Below are 19,777 nucleotides of genomic sequence, written 5' to 3'. Positions count from 1 at the left end.
TATTATGGTTACATTGCGTTGATGTTAGTTTATTTATTTATTTATTTTATTTTGTAGGAACCTCGTAGTCAGGTTAACTATTGAGTGTGATACTTGTTATGAAGTGGCTGTTCCACTTTTGTTTTAGACAAAACTGCGCTATGAGTTAATCAGATTGTCATATATCTGGGCTACATTGCCTTTGATAGTTTTGACAGTTAGTGCGTGTGCATTGCCTGCGCTATGTGTCTGTTTGTGGGAACATCATAGATAGACATAGGCTATGTCTTCCACGCATTTGTTAACAGTTCTTCAATAAATAATTGCGTAAAGCTGTCGTTGTTGTTGTTGTTTGATGTAGACCTGCCGTTGAAGTTTCACAATAATGCGAATTTAGCGCAAATCCTTCTCATTTAGTTACGTGTTAAATTAGGCATAAGCCTCAGCCCCAGGCTTTTTATTTTATTTGTTGTTATTATTATTTTTATTTTTTTGCGGGTCAAATTGGGAGGGTCGGGCGGGCCGCTTCAGAATTCCCCACGGGTCGGGCGGGGCGGTTTGGAAAATGTCTTGGGGCGGGTTGGGGCGGGTGTTAAAAAAACGCCCTCTCGCGCATCACTAGTAAATACCCTGTAAGATTGTTTTTTAGGCTCATTCCAGTTCAGTAGCGTTGTGATAATGAGCTCTAAGAACCTGTTTAGCTGAAGCGAGAAGCCGATGACCAGGTGCCTTAGGAGGGATGGGGTGTGGTTGATGTCGCAGTCATTTGGTGGATCAGCTCCCCAATCTCGATCAGCAACAATTAAGTTATGATACAGCCTTGAGCAGATGCTGTCATCAAAAGGTACTCACAGGTCGACTGCAGACATTGTGGTAAAAACCAAACAATTGAAAGATCCTAAACTCTACACTAAACTTCCACCTTTTCAACCTCAAATCGTCTGACTTGCACAGAATGTCTGAACAGTCTGTTCTGTTTGTCTCATTAACGATGACATTGTGTTCTGATTTGTTTAGGGTCAGAGTTAGAGTCAGGGTTGGCGTGAGGGGACTGAGGCAGCGATGCATACTTCAGTCTCCCGTACTTCTTGTTCTTGGGCTGGATGTGGATGACGATTGGGTACACTCCCTGCTTCAGCAGGCCCTGCACATTGGCCAGGCTGAGCTCCAGCAGACAGTGCTTATCCTGAGAGAAGAGAGATAGGGGGAAAGGGGGGGAAAGAAATAAAGATGAAGAAATCACTTTCCTGTTATTTGTCTGGTACATCTTATCTTATCCTGATATGGAAACCAGAAGAAAAGTGTACCCTTAAGACAGGTACCCTGGAGATACCTTTACTTTGAAGTACATGTAAAAGATTTTTTTTAAAGAACTTGTACTCCCGGAAGTGGAGGTACTTTAAGATTCGAAGGACCAGTACCCTGGAGGTACTTTAACCTTGAAGTACAGATACCCTGGTAGTGGAGCTACTTTAACTTTGAAGTACAGGTACCCTGGAGGTAATTTAACTATGAAGTACAGTTCCCGGCGCTGGTTCACCTGGCTGACGATGTCTTGTATGGACTGCAGCCTGATGCCCCGAGAGTCGTCTGGAATCGAGGGGTTCAGCATAAACACGTGTTTCCGGCACCTCTCGGTGGCCGGGATGGGTTCTGCAGCACATAAGGGAAAGGAGTGTATACAGGCGGCATCCATGAATCCCTGTTTGAGAAGCTTGAGAGGAACCGTTGGACATTTTTTATTCATTTGAAAAGCTATTAAAAAGCTATTAAGGAATGAATAACAATGAGCTCTCAATGTACCAAATATGGATAGTTTCTGTTGGTTGCAATATCTCGCAATCTACAGCTTCAAAAGTGCTTGACAGATAACACTGAGAGATAACATTATGTGTGTGTGTGTGTGTGTATCTATTTGTCGGTGTATTGTTGTGTGTGTATTGTTGTGTGTATGTGTATGTGTGTGTGCTTGTGCGTGCGTGTGTCTGTAGCTCACCTGGAGGGCAGGTGTTGAACTGCAGCTGGGACATGGCGGGCTGCAGCAGCTGCTCTATGAGCCCCCTGGAGAGCGGCGAGGGGGAGAAGAGAACCGGCCGCCGCGCCCCCGCCTGCACCGGCTGCACCAGGCTGTAGGGGATCAGCTGCTCCTCCTGGCCTGGGAGGGGGGGGGGGCATAGAGACACAGACACACGTAGAGACACAGACACACAGTCACACACACACGTAGAGACACAGACACACACACATATAGACACACACACACACACACACACACGTATAGACACACACACACACAAGTAGAGACACAGACACACGTAGAGACACACACACACACACGTAGAGACACAGACACACGTAGAGACACACACGTATAAACACACACACACACACACACACATATAGACACACACACACACACATATAGACAAACACACACACACAGACACACACACACATATAGACACACACACACACACATATAGACATACACACACACACACACACACACACACACACACACACACACACACATATAGACACACAGACACACATATAGACACACACAAATACACACACACACACACATATAGACACACACACATACACACACACACACACACACACACATATAGACACACACACATGCACACACACACACACACACACACACATATAGACACACACACACACACACACACATATAGACCCACACATACACATATAGACACAGACACATATAGAGACATACACGTATTTAGACACATATATATAGACACACACGCACACACACAGATATAGACACACACACACATGTAAACAGACACACGTATAGACATGCATACGCACACACATACACACAAAAGAAATAGACACACACACGCAGGAAAACACACACATAAACACACACCCATTGGCACAAAGTCAACACATGAAACCCAGACTGAAGGCTGAACAGTGATGATAACATTGTGCGTGAATCAGGGTGTCATCTGCGTATCGACTGATCATCTTACGGTGGCTCAGCGTGTAGAGGACCTGGGTGGACGGGCCCCCGGCGCCCGGAGCCACGGCCTTCACCAGACGCACCCGCCGGGCCACCGCCTTCCTGGAGAGCTGCAGGAGAGAACACACATTCTACTTTTTTAAATGAAGGGGATTTTGCTGATGCTTTCATCCAAGGCAACAGCCAGCTTGTCAGGAGCAGTCAGGTAGAGGCGTCTTGCTCAGGGTCACCTCGAGATGGCTGGTAACCTCCGGTTACCAGCCACCCCGCTCTACCTCCTGAGCTTGTGTCAGTAGCCTTGAGGCGGGCAGACATACCACCTTCTTCTTGAATTTCTTCTGCTCCGAGGCCATGGTTCTGAGTCGCAGCAGCAGCAGCTGCTGGGCCCTGAGAGGGACAACGGAGCATCGACCGTTACAAGCGTTACATATCATAACACCTGGCAAGTGTATCGACAACCCTGACCCTACCTGTTGTAGTTCGGTGTGACCCCTGACCCTACCTGTCGTAGTGACCCCTGACCCTACTTGTTGTAGTTGGGTGTGACCCCTGACCCTCCCTGTTGTAGTGGCCCCTGACCCTACCTGTTGTAGTGACCACTGCTTCCTGACCTACCTGTTGTAGTGACCCCTGACCCTACCTGTTGTAGTGACCCCTGACCTACCTGTTGTAGTTGGGTGTGACCCTTGACCCTACCTGTTGTAGTGACCCCTGACCCTACCTGTTGTAGTGACCCCTGACCCTACCTGTTGTAGTGACCCCTGACCTACCTGTTGTAGTTGGGTGTGACCCCTGACCCTACCTGTTGTAGTGACCCCTGACCTACCTGTTGTAGTTGGGTGTGACCCCTGACCCTACCTGTTGTAGTGACCCCTGACCCCTGACCTACCTGTTGTAGTTGGGCATGGCCCCGGCCAGCAGCGGCTGGGCGGTGCAGCGGTCCAGCAGGCAGCAGCGCCACTGGTACTTCCCCTGGTACCGCGTGTCCGTCACGTGCATGATGTCATCACAGCGCGCCCCCAGGAAGGGGACGTCCCCGCTGGGGTCCATGTCCAGGTTGACCCGGACGTAGAAGGAGTCAGCGCCCAGGAAGGAGGGCGCGGCCAGCTGGGAGCACAGGGTGGCGTAGGCTGAGGGGGAGAGAGAGAGAGAGAGAGAGAGAGAGAGAGAGAGAGAGAGAGAGAGAGAGAGAGAGAGAGAGAGAGAGAGAGAGAGAGAGAGAGAGAGAAAGGGAGGGGGAGAGAGAGAGAGAGAGAGAGAGAGAGAGAGAGAGAGAGAGAATAATTGTATGCTTTGTTGCTAGATGTTATAAACACCATTTGCTTAATCTTTGATCATCAAGAGTCTTACAATAATAAAAGAGAATACATTATAAGCATGGGTAATCCACACTGGGAATTGGGGATTACCTGACAGTTAAATCTGTCAAACAACTCCCCTGATCCCACGGTTCCTCACAATGACATCATCATCATGTCTCCTGAGAGACATGACATGGAGTTCTGGGGCCCTATTTTAACGGTCTGAAACGCAAGTGGGAAGCGCAAAGCGCAAGTAGCTTTGTGGGCGGTTCTACGGCGCTATCGCTATTTTACAGGCGGATAAATGACACTTGCGTCGCGGCGCAAGTGTCAAAAGGGTTGGTCTGAAGCAGCCTAGTTACCCGTAGGTGTGGTTTGGGCGTAACGTCCAACAAAACAATGAGAGTGCCAGCTCCCATCCCCTTTAAGAGCCATGAGCGCATTTGAATCAGACGAGTTGATATTTTGACAGCGCGTCTGCAGTCTCCGATGAGACAGATGCACATGAATTTCAAACTGCAAATGGCTCAGTTTATTGCCAAATAATATGGCCTAATTCACACATGGAATAAGGGGTTTTCTTCAACAACTGCAGAAATACTGAGTCCTCAAATAAATTTCGGCAAAGAAAACGTATATGATATAACATATGATATGCGGTAACTGTGGTTCTATTTAATGATATACGCAATACATTATAAACATTGTTTCTTATCAGTATTGTATGCTATCCTAATATGCATGTGTCCCCGCGGTAATAGACATTGCCATTGATTGTATTATGCGTTACGTGTTTAGTTTGCGTGTGTTTAAACAGAGCACACACGCGCGCCCGCATTCATTCATTCTTTTTAACACTCACTCGCGGTAAAACAATGTTTTTCACGATCAAATACTCATCAATCCTAAAAGTTATGGGCATGTAGGCCTACACGATGTCTCTGTCAAGAAAATATGTGTTTGCTGTACAGTGTTTGCAGATGCATTGATTTAAAAGTACAACTTATTACCGCTGCATCAGCTGTTCTTTCCCAAATAATTTACCAAGAATGTGCGGCTAGGTAGATGGGAGAAGCAAAGTGTATGCGCGAGGTGCACAAGCAATCCATATGCATCGCATGCACATGTATGCATGCGCCCTTAAAATAGCATCTGAACAACGCGCCACTGACTTTAAACCAGGTATTTCCTGGTCAGTAGCGCAATGGTATTCAGAAACGGCAAAATAGCATTTGCGCCAGAACACGCCTCCTCCTTCCGCCGAACCGCCCCTTGGGGCGCATGATCAATCCCTAATTTACCGCCGAGTGGCGGTGGTGGGAAAAGAACGCTCTGCGCCAGTTGTAAACTAGCAACGACACATGCGCCAGTGACTAAGTCACTTGCGCCGGATGCAAGATAGGGCCCCTGGTTTGTTACTTAAAACGTTGATTTGGTGATCTGTGATCTGTTGTGTGTGTGTGTGTGTGTGTGTGTGTGTGGTTTCTGTTCATTTGTTTAAAGAAGCAGTCTGCAATATTTCTGTGTAGTAATGAAGTCAGATAACAGACAGCAAACGTTCCCGGTGTGTGAGCCCGGTCCCCCCTTACCCTCTGGGTTGGCGCGGTGCTTCAGGGAGGCGGGCTGCGTCCACCACTGCAGGGAGAAGTGGGCCACCTCCGCTGTGCACTGAGACAGCAGCAAACTGCCCCCGCCCGACAGGACCTGCTGCAGCTGCTCACACACACACACACGTACATGCACGCACGCACACACACACACACACACACCATGACCAACATTCTGAAACATCCATTAACATCCACATTTGCCTCAAACAATGTTGTGAAATAATGTTCTTGTTGTTCTTTTAATTTTTTACTCTGACCATTCTGTTTGATATTGTGGAAAGGATGTTAGTGAATGATTCAGAGCATGATGCATTTTAAATGGCATCACATTTGGTCAATTATAGCTGAAAATAAACGTTGCCAAATTACAACCAATAGCTTCAGTCATTGAGGGCAAATATAGGCCCAATGCTTGGCCCAGATTTTTTTATTTAGTTTTACAAATCAAGATTAGGCCTGATTTGACCAATTGGCTTTGCATCCTTTCCTTCTCCCCATGTAGTCCAAGACATGCTGCCAACCAGTTTTCAAAGGACAATGCTGCCACTGGTGGATTTGTAACAATTCACATAATTATGGGTCACATACTCACTCTCATCACACCATACGCCACTAACAGTGCAAGCAGGCATACGGTAAGCAAGCAAGCAGTCCTCCCTCCCTCACTTTAAAGGTCCCATGACATGAAAATCTAATTTCTAACATAAATATGAGTTCCCCTAGCCTGCCTATGGTCCCCCAGTGGCTAAAACTTGCGTTTGGTGTAAAACGAGCACTAGCTGTTCTGCTCGCCTTTGAAAAAACGGAGGCTCAAGTGCGCTGATTTGGAATGTCTGTATTTAGGACGTCACCAAGAATCTCAGCTCCTCCCCTTACTCTGGCTGGCCCGCCCAGAGACGAAGGCCCGCCAATGAGACTCGACCGTGCGAGCGCCACATGTGTGTGTGTGTGTGTGTGTGTGTACACACACTGTAACGCAAGTGTTTCTTGTCGGTTCTTTGACGTGTCTTGTATTTCCACAACGAGACTGTTGTGGGGGTTATCTGAGCCGTGGTTGAGAAGGAATTGGGGGAAAGGAACTTTGGCTTTGACTCGCTGAAGTACATGAACTGCGACTTGCCACCGGTTGCCGCGAGGCACCATCGCCCGGAGGCGCACACAGCTTTTGGCCGGGATAATATGTATGAAATGATACAGATTTCTATGTATTATATGATATTATTTAGATATAGAGCTCCAGGACTGTAACGCAAGTGTTGTACACTTCCTTGTTATTTGGATAACCGTTCTGCTTTTGGTGTTATGGCGCATAACACGTCGGACTCTCGTCTCTGGTATTTCTACAACGAGACTCATATTGGGGGTTACCTCAGCCAAAGTTGAGAATGAATTGGGGGGAAGGAACTTTGGCTTTGACTCCCTCAAGAACATGAACCACGACATGGAGGAGAAAGGGATTGTTGGCGGCGAATGTCTCCCGCTTGAGCCCCGCTGAGGGACCACCGCCGGAGGCGGAGGTGCCTATGCGCTGCCCGGCAACGATCCCTTTCTCCTCCTTGTCGCGGTTCAGTCTACTTCACATTGATGAGGACGTTGAAGAACCAGGAACGTCGGAGAACCCAACGCGGTCGTTTGACATTCATAATATCGGCTCACACAGCTTTTGGCCGTGATAATATATATTATATGATATAGATATCTATGTAGGCTGTATGATAATATTTAGATATAGAGCTCCAGGATTCCCGTGTGTTCTAGAATATTTACAGAACACGGCTAAAGGCTGTGTGCGCCTCGCCATTGCGATACATCCACTGTAAACAGAGCGCATGGTACCGTGGCTGCAAGCTGCTCAGGGCCACACCCCCACCCTCCTCCTTGACCCGCCTCGCTCCTCCTCATTTGCATTATAGCTACAGACACCAAAACAGCGCATTTGGGGGAAGCTCAATGTGCGACTGGCTCGGAGTGGCTGTAACTCTGCACCACGGCTGAATTTCGGGAACGTCTTTGAATACTGTGTTAGTTGCCCACTAATACCTATATTAAAAAATACATAAAATATCATGTCATGGGACCTTTAAAAAAACACCAGCCGCCACTGACACACACACACACACACACACACACACACACACACACACACACACACACACACACACACACACACACACACACACACACACACACACACACACACACACACACCTCGAGCAGCTCACTGCCCTCCTGCAGGCCGCAGCGTGCGGCGTGTGACCCGGGGGTCACATGACTGACGAAGACGCCCGTTTGGTTCCCGCCCACCAGAGTGACATCATCGTCAAAGCTGCACTGCCTCTGCTTGACCGCGATAGGCGGACTGGACGACGGGGACACTGGCTTCAGCCTATCGGATCATCAACAACAGTTAACATTACATGAGGGGGGGGTTGGGCAGCATGATCAAGTCGTCCGGGGTTCCACTCCCAGGGAATACAAATTCCTTTACTCATTCTTATCTTTAAATCAAGCTATTAGCAGTGAGCTACTATTATGCCATGGTGATGTCACTTCCAGTGTAACTACTACAACACTAGTCTTTAGTGTTAAGTGTTAAAGGAAAATTATAAAGTATCAAGTGTTTTGTATCATGCATCGTACTGACAGTGGACTGTTACGTGTTGAGTGTTGATTGAAAAGTGTTAAGGGATAAGTATTAAGTGTTCAGTCTGAATGATAAGACAAGCTAGTCCTGTCTTTAAGTGTTCAATGATCTTGATGAATTGATGAAGATAATCAAGCATTTTTAAGTCGCTTTAGAGTGCGGGCTGTAGGAAGGTGTGGGAAAATTTCAGCTGGATACTATCCAAACCAAGCTTACTCTGACTGGTTCCTTCAAAATAGCCACAAGGCTTTTAGTGTTCAGAGTTGAGTGATAAGTATTTAGTGTTCAGTGCTGAGTGGTGCGTAGTTATTGTTCAGTGACAAGTGTTTAGTGTTCAGAGTTGAGTGTTCAGTATTAAGTGTTGAGTGTGAGCAGTGTTCAGTGTTCAGTGTTCAGTGAGCGCCCATACCCTGGGGCAGCAGGGCAGGGTTCAGTGTTGAGTGTTGAGTGTTCAGTGAGCGCCCGTACCCTGGGGCAGCAGGGCAGGGTTCAGTGTTGAGTGTTGAGTGTTCAGTGAGCGCCCGTACCCTGGGGCAGCAGGCCAGGGTTCAGTGTTGAGTGTTGAGTGTTCAGTGAGCGCCCGTACCCTGGGGCAGCAGGCCAGGGTTCAGTGTTGAGTGTTGAGTGTTCAGTGAGCGCCCGTACCCTGGGGCAGCAGGCCAGGGTTCAGTGTTGAGTGTTGAGTGTTGAGTGTTGAGTGTTCAGTGAGCGCCCGTACCCTGGGGCAGCAGGGCAGGGTTCAGTGTTGAGTGTTGAGTGTTGAGTGAGCGCCCGTACCCTGGGGCAGCACGGCAGGGTTTGGGCTGCGGGGTCGGGGGCAGGCCGACTAGGTCGGGGGAGAAGACTTGGGAGTTCAGGGAGCTCAAGGAGTCACAGAGCGACGGCTCGCTGGGGGCTCCTGGGTCACATACACAGACGTTAAAACACACACAGCTTTGGATCAACCGTTTAGATTGTGGCATCCTCGGTTACATTTGCATTTACAGTCATGCCCACACCGACGGCGGTGTGCACCACGCAGGGCGACAGCCAGCTCGTCAGGAGCAGTCAGGGTGAGCTGTCGCACTGAGGGGACACCTCGACACTCCGCTAGGAGGAGCCGGAGATCGAGCTAGCAACCTTCCGGTTACAAGTCACCCCGCTCTACCTCCCGAGCTAACGCCTCGTTTACACATACTTATGTTTTTTCGTATCCGTGCTTCCGCAAATTTACGGAAGGGGTCGCTAGTGTTTTACGTGCGGACATGAATTTATTTACGGACAACAAAAAAAATGGGGGAACGTATGACAATGGCCGTTTTTAGGAGACCGGTACTTTGGAACATGAGGATTGACATCGACAGAGATAAAAACAAAACCAACCAGGCTTGGAAAGAGATCGGAGAGGAGTTTGGCCTGCCAGGTACTTACATGTTTTGTGAGTAACATAAAAACGTTCATACGGTATCTCCGTAAAATGACGGCGAAAGTTACATTTTTTTAACGTATATTACGGACATACCGGACAGAAATTTTACGGAGGGGAGGAGTCTCGGAGGAAAAACGGACATTACGGAGAATCACATAGGAATGAATGGACTTTCGGTCGGAGACGGTTGGATCGCATACGAGAATGTACGTATGTGGAAACGAGGCGTAAGCCGGCCCGACTCCGGTTCCCCAGGCCCCAGAGGCGAGGAAGGCGTAGGTAGTCCCTCCTCATCGTCTAACGTACCTGAGGTGTTGTCGTTGTCGTCGCTGCCCCAGGAGTCCAGCTCGAACCTGACCAGGAGGAGAACAGCACGGCTCTGGTTAGAGAACATAGAGCTATAGGGGTAACTCTGGGGAGCTGGTGCTGGAGGCAGGGACTCACTCCGTGTTGAAGCGGCGGTTCATGGAGTTGAGGCACGGCGGGAAGGGGAAGGTCGACAACCGGTTGATTTCCTTCTCGTTCTCTTCCATCTGAAGGTATGAGAGGATGATGAACCAGGGTGAGTGTTAGCAACATGCACTTTAACATCAGTCCGTCGGGACGATGAAATAAGTGTCAAAAAATTGATATGGAGTGAATCGAGTAATGGGTCAAGAGCCAATGGCGTTTCAAGCTTTTTTATTTCTTCCATTTATAGGCCAGGTCAATTCTCAAGTGTAATTGGGGTGGAATGAATAATGCAAAATTGCGAAAAACTCACAAGGGGCAGAAGATTGTCATCTGAGATGGAACGTGATTCTGAAATGGAAGCACATTGGATTAGATTAGATTAAAATGTTACGTCTAACAACGTTTCCATCCCTAGAGGGCAGTAGGTACCTAGTCTATGAGGTAACCCTGGTCAGGTTTTTTAAGGTCACAGGGAGATGAAAAATGATGAAGATGAAGAAGAGGTAAAGGATAGTATATGATAGAATAGTATCAGTATATTTATAGGATAGGTATAGGATAGTATATGATAGGATAGTATAAGTATGGTTATTATAGGATAGGTATAGGATAGTATAGTAGTGTACAGTTATAGGATAGGTATAGGATAGTATAGTATAAGTATAGTTATAGGATGGTTATAGGATAGTATAGTAGCGTATAGTTATAGGATAGGTATAGGATAGTATAGTAGCGTATAGTTATAGGATAGTATAGTATAAGTATAGTTATAGGATAGGTATAGAATAGTATAGTATAAGTATAGTTATAGGATAGGTATAGGATAGAATATTATGGTATAGTACGGGTGTGTCTCTGTGTGTTAACGGTTACTACGACGACATACCTCCTGGCTCTCTCACTGGGCCTTTGTGGGGGATCTGTAAGACACAGGACAGGATATGACATGATCGCCGTGACAACTGTCAGAGGGGGGGGGGGGGGGGGGGGGGGGTTAGGCCCTGGCACATCGCCACATGTTACACAACCACTTCTGGAGTGCGGGGAAAACACTTTATGATCCAGAGGAATGTACTTCCCTATCATAAACACATCAACAACATAATGACAGGAAAGGGAGTCGATTCTCACGATACTTGTTCTAAGATAATTAGATGAAACGGGACGTTGGGGCGAGTTACGGCACGAAGAACAGAGTTTCTGAGCCGGAGTGTACGTGGTACAGTCGGAGTGACAGGGAGTGATACGTCCTTTATTATGTCATTAAAGAATCATTAAACCCAGTCCAGGAAGTTGCATGTTGAATACATGGAGTATCACCATCTGTGAGGAGGGTGCGTGTGTGTGTGCGCGCGCGTGTGTGTGTGCGCGCGCGCGCGTGTGCGTGTGCGCGCGCGCGTGCGTGTGCGTGCGTGCGTGCGTGTGTGTGTGTGTGTTCAGTTGGAGTAACAGAGAGACGTCCATTATCACGTTCAGAGTCCTCAAACTCACATTAAACAGTTCCACACATGGCGTAAAGCAGGGGTTCTCAAAGTTTTGACAGCTGAGGGCCAATTTAGGAACCCAAAATTTGACTGAGGGCCGCTAAAGGAAAAAAAAATTGGCGGGAAACGCCGTCAGCATCCCAGTGGTGAAAAAAAACATTGCACCGTGGAGCTCTGGGAGTGAGGTCAAGTGAGGTGAAAATCAAAAAGACATGTCGAGATTAGAGTCGACATGACATTTCAACTTTATTCTTGACATTTCGAGTTTAATGTCGACATGTTGACTTTAAAGTCACGCCAATTTTTTTTTTTATTCATGTGTGGCCCTAATACTCCGTCGTACATACTCCGTCATACGTAGAAGAGGATTAGGGCCACACATAAGAAAAAAAAATAGTTCTGACTTTAATCTCAGAATTCTGAGATTAATGTCAGAATTCTGAGATTAATGTCAGAATTCTGAGTTTAAAGTCAGAATTCTGTGTGTGTGTTTGTTTTGGTTAAAGGGATACTTCACCCATTTAGAACCGGTGTTTTATCATTATAAAATCGCTATTGTAATATAAATAAAACACTCTTTCTGCCTTTTTTCAGGCTAGGATGAACCGATTTCAATTTTTTTTTCACATTGATAATACATTGAATTATTTAATTCATAAAACCTTCATATTCCCACCGGTGAAGTATCTCTTTAAGTATGTCTGTGTGTGTGTATGTATGTGCGCTTGCATGTGTGCGTGGGTGTGTATGTTTTGTTGTGTGTGCATGTGTGTGTTTGTGTGTGTGTGCGTGCGTGCGTGCGTGTGTGTGTGTGTTCATGAGTGTGAGTGCCTGCGTGCGTGTGCGTTTGTTTGTGTGTGTGTGTGTGTGTGTATGTGTGCGTGTGTGTGTGTGTGTGTGTGTGTGTGTGTGTGTGTGTGTGTGTGTGTGTGTGTGTGTGTGTGTGTGTGTGTGTGTGTGTGTGTGTGTGTGTGTGTGTGTGTGTGTGTGTGTGTCAATGCCAATGAGGCTGTTGCAGGAGTTGTGAACCCTGACCTTTCTCAGCAGAATGTTGGAGGTTGAGATGCTGGGGCTCAGGTCCAGACCGGGGGAGCAGCAGGGCCCAAAGCACTGGTCCTCACTGCACAGGGAGAGGTTGGACTGGGAGGGGGGGGGGTGGGGGGGATGGGGGGGTGGGGGGGATGGGGGGCGGTGGGGGGGAGGGGGGATTAGCATGTGTCAGAGGAATAAATCAAGAGGATAAGTTAGAGGAAGTAAATTACACACTTATTGTATTTTGTACGTCCTGGCACTTGACAATAGTACTTAGCATTGTGTAGCATCTTATCCTAGCTAGCTCTGTTGTATACGAGGAAGGGGTTAACCTAGCGATTGTTAGTGCTTGGCACTTGTTTCTATGAACATCCTTACTGTACCGACAGCGATGATATATGTTGTTGTTTCTCTTTCCTCTGACAAATATACCTATTGTAAGTCGCTTTGGATAAAAAAAAGTGTCTGCCAAATGCTTTAAATTTAAATAAGGCTGGTAATATCGTCTCAGAACAGACCAGTAGGTCATCTATGAATACGGGCAACCTGTACTCATACCTTGGAAACAATGAAAACAAAGCTTGTATGGACCTATCCCTACAGTGCCACCCTCCATCCATTCATCTACCCTTTATACATCTTTCCCTTATTCCATTGTAATGGAAAATCCCTATTTTGCTTTGCTTTCTGTTGTTTCAAGCTTTTTTCCGAGTTGCCCTTTTTACGTCCTTTCCGGTCTCAGTGCATTTATAGCGTTCCTGATCGTCTTTGTGATTGTGTCATGAAATTGGCTAGTCGTTGTTTATTGTTAGCTACATTAGTCTCTTTAGCAAACCAGCCCGAAAACAATGTACGTAAAGATTGGTGACGGAATAAAGTAACAATGTAATCAAGTGTGTAAGAGCATTTAAATCAACATTAAAATGACCAACGTGGTGCAAATACAAAAAATAAACAACAAACTGGCACAGCCAGATTGTTGAGAGCGTCATCACTGCTCTCGGTCTGCTCTCAGATTTCCGAAAGATGAAGACGAAAAGGGGGCCCACACAGTGCCGGCCCCCTTCCATGACTCACTCAGTGCCGGCCCCCCCCTCCCTGACCCACACAGTGCCGGGCCCCCCCTCCCTGACTCACACAGTGGCGGTGTCACACCAAATTTGTACCGGCTGCCAAATTTGTACCGGGTACTTAATTGTCGTTGTTGTCCGTTGCCAGGCAACGAACAACAGATTATGTAAGGGGTTGTCCGTTGCCAGGCAGGTTTCAGAAAACATTCCCGCTCATGTTGCCAAAGACGGAATAACATAATACAGATAACGGATCGCTAGATAACACTTGTTTTTACTTTATATTTGTATTGTACGTAATTGTTTAATCGAATTTAGCTAGTAAACTGAGTGTATAAAGCAGGTTTCGAAAAACATTCGTGCTCATGTTGCCAAAGACGAAATAACATTACACAGATAACGGATTGCTAGATAACACTTGTTTTTACTTTATATTTGTATTGCATTTAATTGTTTAATCAAATTTGTAAAATAAGTGTTATCTGTCTTGTCGCGCTCAATGAACGAGTTCGCGAATGTTCTTGAACCTTCCTACGTCATTCAACGCGATCATCTGTTGCCAGGCAGGTTTGGAATGGATTACGTAAGGATGATGTACCCGGTACAAATTTGGCACCCGGTACAAATTTGGTGTGACAGCGGCCCCCCTCCTTGACTCACTGAGTGCCGGCCCCCCTCCCTGACTCACTCAGTGCCGCCCCCCTCCCTGACCCACACAGTGCCGCCCCCCCTCCCTGACTCACACAGTTCAGGCAGGGCCCGGCCTTGTCCCCCTGCTGGCGGGCCCGCTCCCTCTCCTTCTCCAGCAGCCAGGCCTGCTGCTCCAGGGAGACCTGCAGCTCGGCGTTCCTCTTCCGAAGACGGTTCTTGTCCAGCAGGCAGTCCGTGTACTCCAGCTGCAGGCTGTCCCGGCTCCTCAGGGCCTGAAGTGTGAATGGAATGAGTTATTGAAATGTACGTCTCATCGTCTCCGGTCTTTACAGATTTTCACACAAGGTGACCCTGATTTCAAGAAAAGAGCAGATCGGTTTACACTGATTTTATGTTTCCATGCATCATCATATGCGTTTTACCACGGTACTATTCTGGCATGGCTCATACGGTTCGGTTTGGCGTGGTACGGTTTGGTGCGGCTCGGTACGCTTCAGTACGTAAAGAGTCAAGCTGCTGAGAACTGTCGCCATTCTCATACACAAGAATGCACACTTTATTGTATTCTATCTATATTCCTACAATTTGTAACTTTGACAACTTCTCGCTCCGACTCCGAGCAGCAACCATGGTTGACGTCACCGCAGTCCACTCTGAAGCGGGGGGGGTCACTTTGGGAGAGCAAAAAGTGCCAATGGAGACACGCTTATCGTCTGGCACATGCTTCAACCGACTTACTCTCATGGACTGATTGAAGGCAGGTGTGATTCGCAGTGTTTCCTATTACAGCTCGCAGAGGCACATATGGGGCTAGCGGGGTGAGAGGTGCTAACAAGCACGGATACATGACGGGACTCACTGACCTGGTCCCTCTCCTTCTCAAGCTCCGTGGTCTGGTTGAAGTAGGACATGCTCCTCTTCTGCTCCGTTTCCCAGTCCATCTGCAGGGTCCTCACCTTCAGCTGAAGCTGCTCACACTGGCCCTCCAGCTGTGGTCATAACACACACACAGTGAGTTAGGGTGGGTCAAAACCAGAACCAAGGTCACTGTTCTCTGGGAAATAGTGAGCTCAAATACAGAGATACGGTAAGCTAGCAACGAGTTCAAGTCACTCTAACCAGAGAAATCGGAGGCCAAACTACTTTGAAAGATTTATTTGGTAAGCTAGCTGGGTCAAAGACTGAGCAATGTTAAACCGACGGCCTTAAAGACACAAATTCAGCTTGCTGTTACAAGAGATATGGTATAGCTACGTTGAAAACATATTGATACGGTAAGAAGCTAAGCTAAAAACGGGGTCACCTTGTTGTTATTTTCAGTAATTGTATGTTTGAAACATACAAACTCAGCTCAATGTAGTTGGAGATATTGTAAGCAAAGCTCAGCTACAATTATCAAAATATCAAATGTCAACACACTGTTATAGGTAGTAGGCTAGGCTAAGATACATTTCAGCACACAGGGCTTAGCTTGGCGGCTAGTAGGCAGGCTAAGCCCTGATTTTATTGACGATAACCCAAGTTTAGCTCGACTAAGTTAACCTGCAAAGAAATCACAAATTATATTCAAGTTTTTCTCCGGGCCCACCTCTTCCACCTGCTCCTCTGTGCTCTCCAGCTCTTCCTGCAGTCTGGTGATGGTGTCACACATCTCCTGCCTCTGCTCCACCGCCTCCTTGCGGTCCTGATGCAGGATGTCCATCAGGGCCTGTCGTAGGAAACCATGGCCCAGAGATAAATCAGCATTTAAGAGAAGCCAAGTTGCACATCGATGTCCATCCTGGGTAGGAAATGTGGCTTAATAATAAGAAGAGGGGAATTGTATCAAAGCTTTCGGCACACCTCCAAAGATCAGAGGTGTTATTCTTAATTCTCCCGAAATGATGAATTAATTAACTAATTAATTAACAATTCCGCAATCAATTCTAATCCTATTTTCTTAATCTAGGAACATTCTGCTAACAATCGTAGTTACGTTGAAATTCAGCCTTATGGGTATGATATTTGACTTCCACTCCAGTGGGCACTGGTTCAAACTGGTTTAAACACACTTTCCTGACAAGGAGCAAATGCAGTGTGCGTAATACGGGGGGTATCCGGGGGGGGCTCGATCCCCCCGATTTACCCATGAGACCACCTGAAAGCCCTCCTCCTCATCGGAGGAGGGCTTTCAGGTGCCGGTCCACCTGAAAGCCTCAAAAGCAAAATTTGAAGGGTGTCTCAAATTTTGTCAAGAAAATAAAAAAGTAAAATATTTTATTGTCACTAACGGTGACTTAAATGTTTAAGGAATTCAAAACATTTATGCACAAATAGGTTATTTTTTGCCAAACAGAGCTAGCCAGCCCTGTGTGAGTACGCAAATTAGCAATGTTCGCCAAACAGAAGAAAGACTTAATGTTGACAAGTCATACTAAAGACCGCTAGCAAAGGAAAGCTAAACCAGAGTGTATTACTCACACACTTTGGGTCTATTCTAACTTAAGGTAAGAGGCTATCTTTTAAATCTTTGCAGTGACTGAATTGTAATGATACAACTGATTGTTGTGCATAAGATGAGTGTGTGCGACTGTGCGCGTGCATATCCTTTCCGGCTTCGAGTTACTGCATGGTTAAGAATGCCTTGTGGTTGGTGTTGGTCTAAGTGAAGCAGCCTAGCCTTGGAGTTGGAGAAGCTGGAGTGATTGTTTACGTGCGTGAGGGAGCGAGATTGCGAGAGAGAGAGAGAGAGCGCACCTGCCGTGGTGATGTTTGGCTTTTTGAGGAAAATGTTGTCAGCATCCGCCGTGGTTGGACGAATGTGCTTACACTATCAGTCATATACTGCAGGCTTTCATTATGCAAGTGCACTGATTGCGTGCCAGTCTTCGATAAGCTACACCTGGCATTTATTCAGTTGTTGATTGCCCTTCTAAGTGCGCCATATTGGTGCCAATTATTGTTGCGTTTGCATTGTTGCACAACTTTGCCTCTCACTGTTATAAAACAACGTGCATTCAAACAACTTCAACCAATGCTGCATTGGCTAAAGTGTTGCTTTACGAATAGGCTACTATAGCATATCGGATTATCAAAAATTGTTGAGTGCGTGTGTGTGTTGTTATGTAGGCTATAGACTGATTGCTTGTATCCATGAAGTATTGTAATGCTTGTAAAAGAAAAATTTTATCGGTATTGCGCAACAATCGGGGGATGGGGAATATTGACGGGTATTTCCGACACACTGAGCAAATGTCTCCTCTTACCGAGGTTCCAGACGTCGGCGCGTCTTTCGGGATGTCGCTGTGCTGCAGGGGCTTGAGAGGCAGCGGCGGCGGCGGCATCCTCTTGATGCTGTTGTGGAGCACGCTGCTGCGCTTCAGGGACAGAGAGCGGGAGTGGCCGTTGATGCTCAGTTGGTCCGCCTCCACCAGCCTGAGCTTCAGCTCCTCTACCTGCAGGCCGGGATCAGAGCATCAGATCATAACAAGCTGGTTATTCACCAGGTAGCCCCTGAGAAGAAGCCTTCATGTGGCTCTATGACAGTGGTTCTCAAACTTTTAAGACTTGTGTACCTCTACATTTTGTTTTTTCTGGATGTGCTTTCTTTTTCACGGATTCTCCTTTCTCTTGTTTTCAGATTTACATTTCAACCACTTTTTTTCACAATTTATCGATTTTCTATTGAAAATATGAGTTAGCTTTCAATTTTCCAAGTACCCCCAGTACTCAAAAGTACCCCTAGGGGTACACGTACCCCAATTTGAGAGCTACTGCTCCATGACCTCCTCCTCTACGTCGGGCTGGATCCAACACGAGAACCTCAGAAACGTCTGAACCCACCAGAACGGTGATCGGTTCATTACAGGGTTATTGTGCGTGATCAGGCTGGATCTCAACAGGATCTCAACCTCTTCCTGGGTCCCGACCCGTAGCTGAAGGCCCGGTCTCAGGTAGCTCCGCCTCCCGCCCACCTGTCGGAGGAGCTCCTTCTCACGGGCCGAGGCTTGGCCCTGCAGCTCCAGGGCCCGGGAGTACTTCACGGCCTGCTCCAGGTGCCGGTCCTTCAGCCGGGTCAGCTCCCGGCTCCCCAACTCCAAATCATGACGCAGTCTGGACGGGCGTATGGGAGGGGGAGGTGGAGGGAGGGAGGGGGAGGTGGAGGGGGGGAGAGAGAGAGAGGGAGAGAGAGAGAGAGAGAGAGAGAGAGAGAGAGAGAGAGAGAGAGAGAGAGAGAGAGAGGGAGAGGGAGAGAGAGAGAGAGAGAGAGAGAGAGAGAGAGAGAGAGAGAGAGAGAGAGAGAGAGAGGATATGATATGATATGATATGATATGATGGAGGGACAGGGAGAGAGGGAGGGAGAGAGAGAGAGAGAGAGCAAGTAATTTAGCACAGCATTCATCAGAGCATAAAATAGGAATTGTAGGGCAATCGTATTGCATAAATTTGCCCAAACACACAACCGCACCCACACTTACAGACACACACTTGCACACTTGCACACACACCCATACACAAAACACCCCCCCACCCCCGGGTCCCGGCCCCCCACCTCTCCAGCTGCAGCCGCTCGTAGCGGTGGTCGTGGGCCTTGCCCTCGGCGCGGCTGCGCTCCTCCTCCGCCGTGCGGCAGCGCTTGGACAGGCGGCGCTCACACAGCCGCGCGTTGCGAAGCTGCTCCCGCAGCTTCTTCACCTCCAGCAGCAGGAACTGGGTCAGGGCCTCCGGACCCTCCTCATCTGGGACCCCACATCCCCCGTCAGTACGGTGTGGGCCCCCTCGGCCCCCCGCACCCCGGCCCCCCATCAGCAGGGCCCAGAGGCCCCCTCCCAGACTAATCTGACGCTATTATCAGTTAGCGCCATTATTAATGTTTGATTCTCCTGGAACTAATGTTGTGCTATTATAATGTAGCATCGTTATTAGTGTTGTAGAGGCCTTGAGCTTATATACTAGTATTATCATTTAGCATCATTATCAATGTTGTAGTGGTCTTGAACTAATGTTATAATGTCTCTGTATTCGGGGCATGTGACTCAGAGACCCAGCTAGGAGCTCCAGGCAGCCTGGGGGTGGAGGTGGGGGTGGGGGTGGAGGTGGAAGTGGTGGTGAAGGTGGGGGTTGGGGTGCTGGTGGAAGAGGTGGTGGAGGTGGTGGTGGGG

General features: G+C 47.6%; 1 protein-coding gene and 1 long non-coding RNA gene across 3 annotated transcripts in view; one reads left to right on the top strand and one right to left on the bottom strand.

Moving 5' to 3' along the window:
* The window catches only part of LOC132452122 (uncharacterized), a 68,626-nt gene that overhangs the window by 2,716 nt on the left and 46,133 nt on the right, over positions 1 to 19,777 (top strand). The window lies entirely within an intron of this gene.
* Positions 1 to 19,777, bottom strand: part of zmp:0000000896 (caspase recruitment domain-containing protein 10) — a 34,327-nt gene that overhangs the window by 1,432 nt on the left and 13,118 nt on the right. Inside the window, exons 4-23 of one of the 2 annotated variants that reach the window (XM_060044506.1) lie at positions 19,168 to 19,354; positions 18,590 to 18,728; positions 17,882 to 18,070; positions 16,225 to 16,344; positions 15,500 to 15,625; positions 14,729 to 14,908; positions 12,919 to 13,023; positions 11,286 to 11,319; positions 10,710 to 10,747; positions 10,391 to 10,479; positions 10,253 to 10,299; positions 9,316 to 9,436; positions 8,103 to 8,280; positions 5,874 to 5,997; positions 3,873 to 4,113; positions 3,301 to 3,370; positions 2,994 to 3,093; positions 1,976 to 2,134; positions 1,520 to 1,632; positions 1,050 to 1,165 (exon numbers count right to left, since the gene is read on the bottom strand). In XM_060044506.1, the coding sequence (XP_059900489.1) occupies positions 1,050 to 1,165; positions 1,520 to 1,632; positions 1,976 to 2,134; positions 2,994 to 3,093; positions 3,301 to 3,370; positions 3,873 to 4,113; positions 5,874 to 5,997; positions 8,103 to 8,280; positions 9,316 to 9,436; positions 10,253 to 10,299; positions 10,391 to 10,479; positions 10,710 to 10,747; positions 11,286 to 11,319; positions 12,919 to 13,023; positions 14,729 to 14,908; positions 15,500 to 15,625; positions 16,225 to 16,344; positions 17,882 to 18,070; positions 18,590 to 18,728; positions 19,168 to 19,354 (2,476 nt within the window). Of the gene's footprint in view, positions 1 to 1,049; positions 1,166 to 1,519; positions 1,633 to 1,975; positions 2,135 to 2,993; positions 3,214 to 3,248; positions 3,371 to 3,872; positions 4,114 to 5,873; positions 5,998 to 8,102; positions 8,281 to 9,315; positions 9,437 to 10,252; positions 10,300 to 10,390; positions 10,480 to 10,709; positions 10,748 to 11,285; positions 11,320 to 12,918; positions 13,024 to 14,728; positions 14,909 to 15,499; positions 15,626 to 16,224; positions 16,345 to 17,881; positions 18,071 to 18,589; positions 18,729 to 19,167; positions 19,355 to 19,777 lie in introns of those variants that run through there. The other variant, XM_060044515.1, reaches the window with a different exon arrangement.

Source organism: Gadus macrocephalus, chromosome 2 (assembly GCF_031168955.1).
Source record: "Gadus macrocephalus chromosome 2, ASM3116895v1".
Classification (NCBI taxonomy): Eukaryota; Metazoa; Chordata; class Actinopteri; order Gadiformes; family Gadidae; genus Gadus; species Gadus macrocephalus.
The sequence above is the reverse complement of the archived record's forward strand: the minus strand, read 5'-3'. Positions and strand labels throughout refer to the sequence as shown.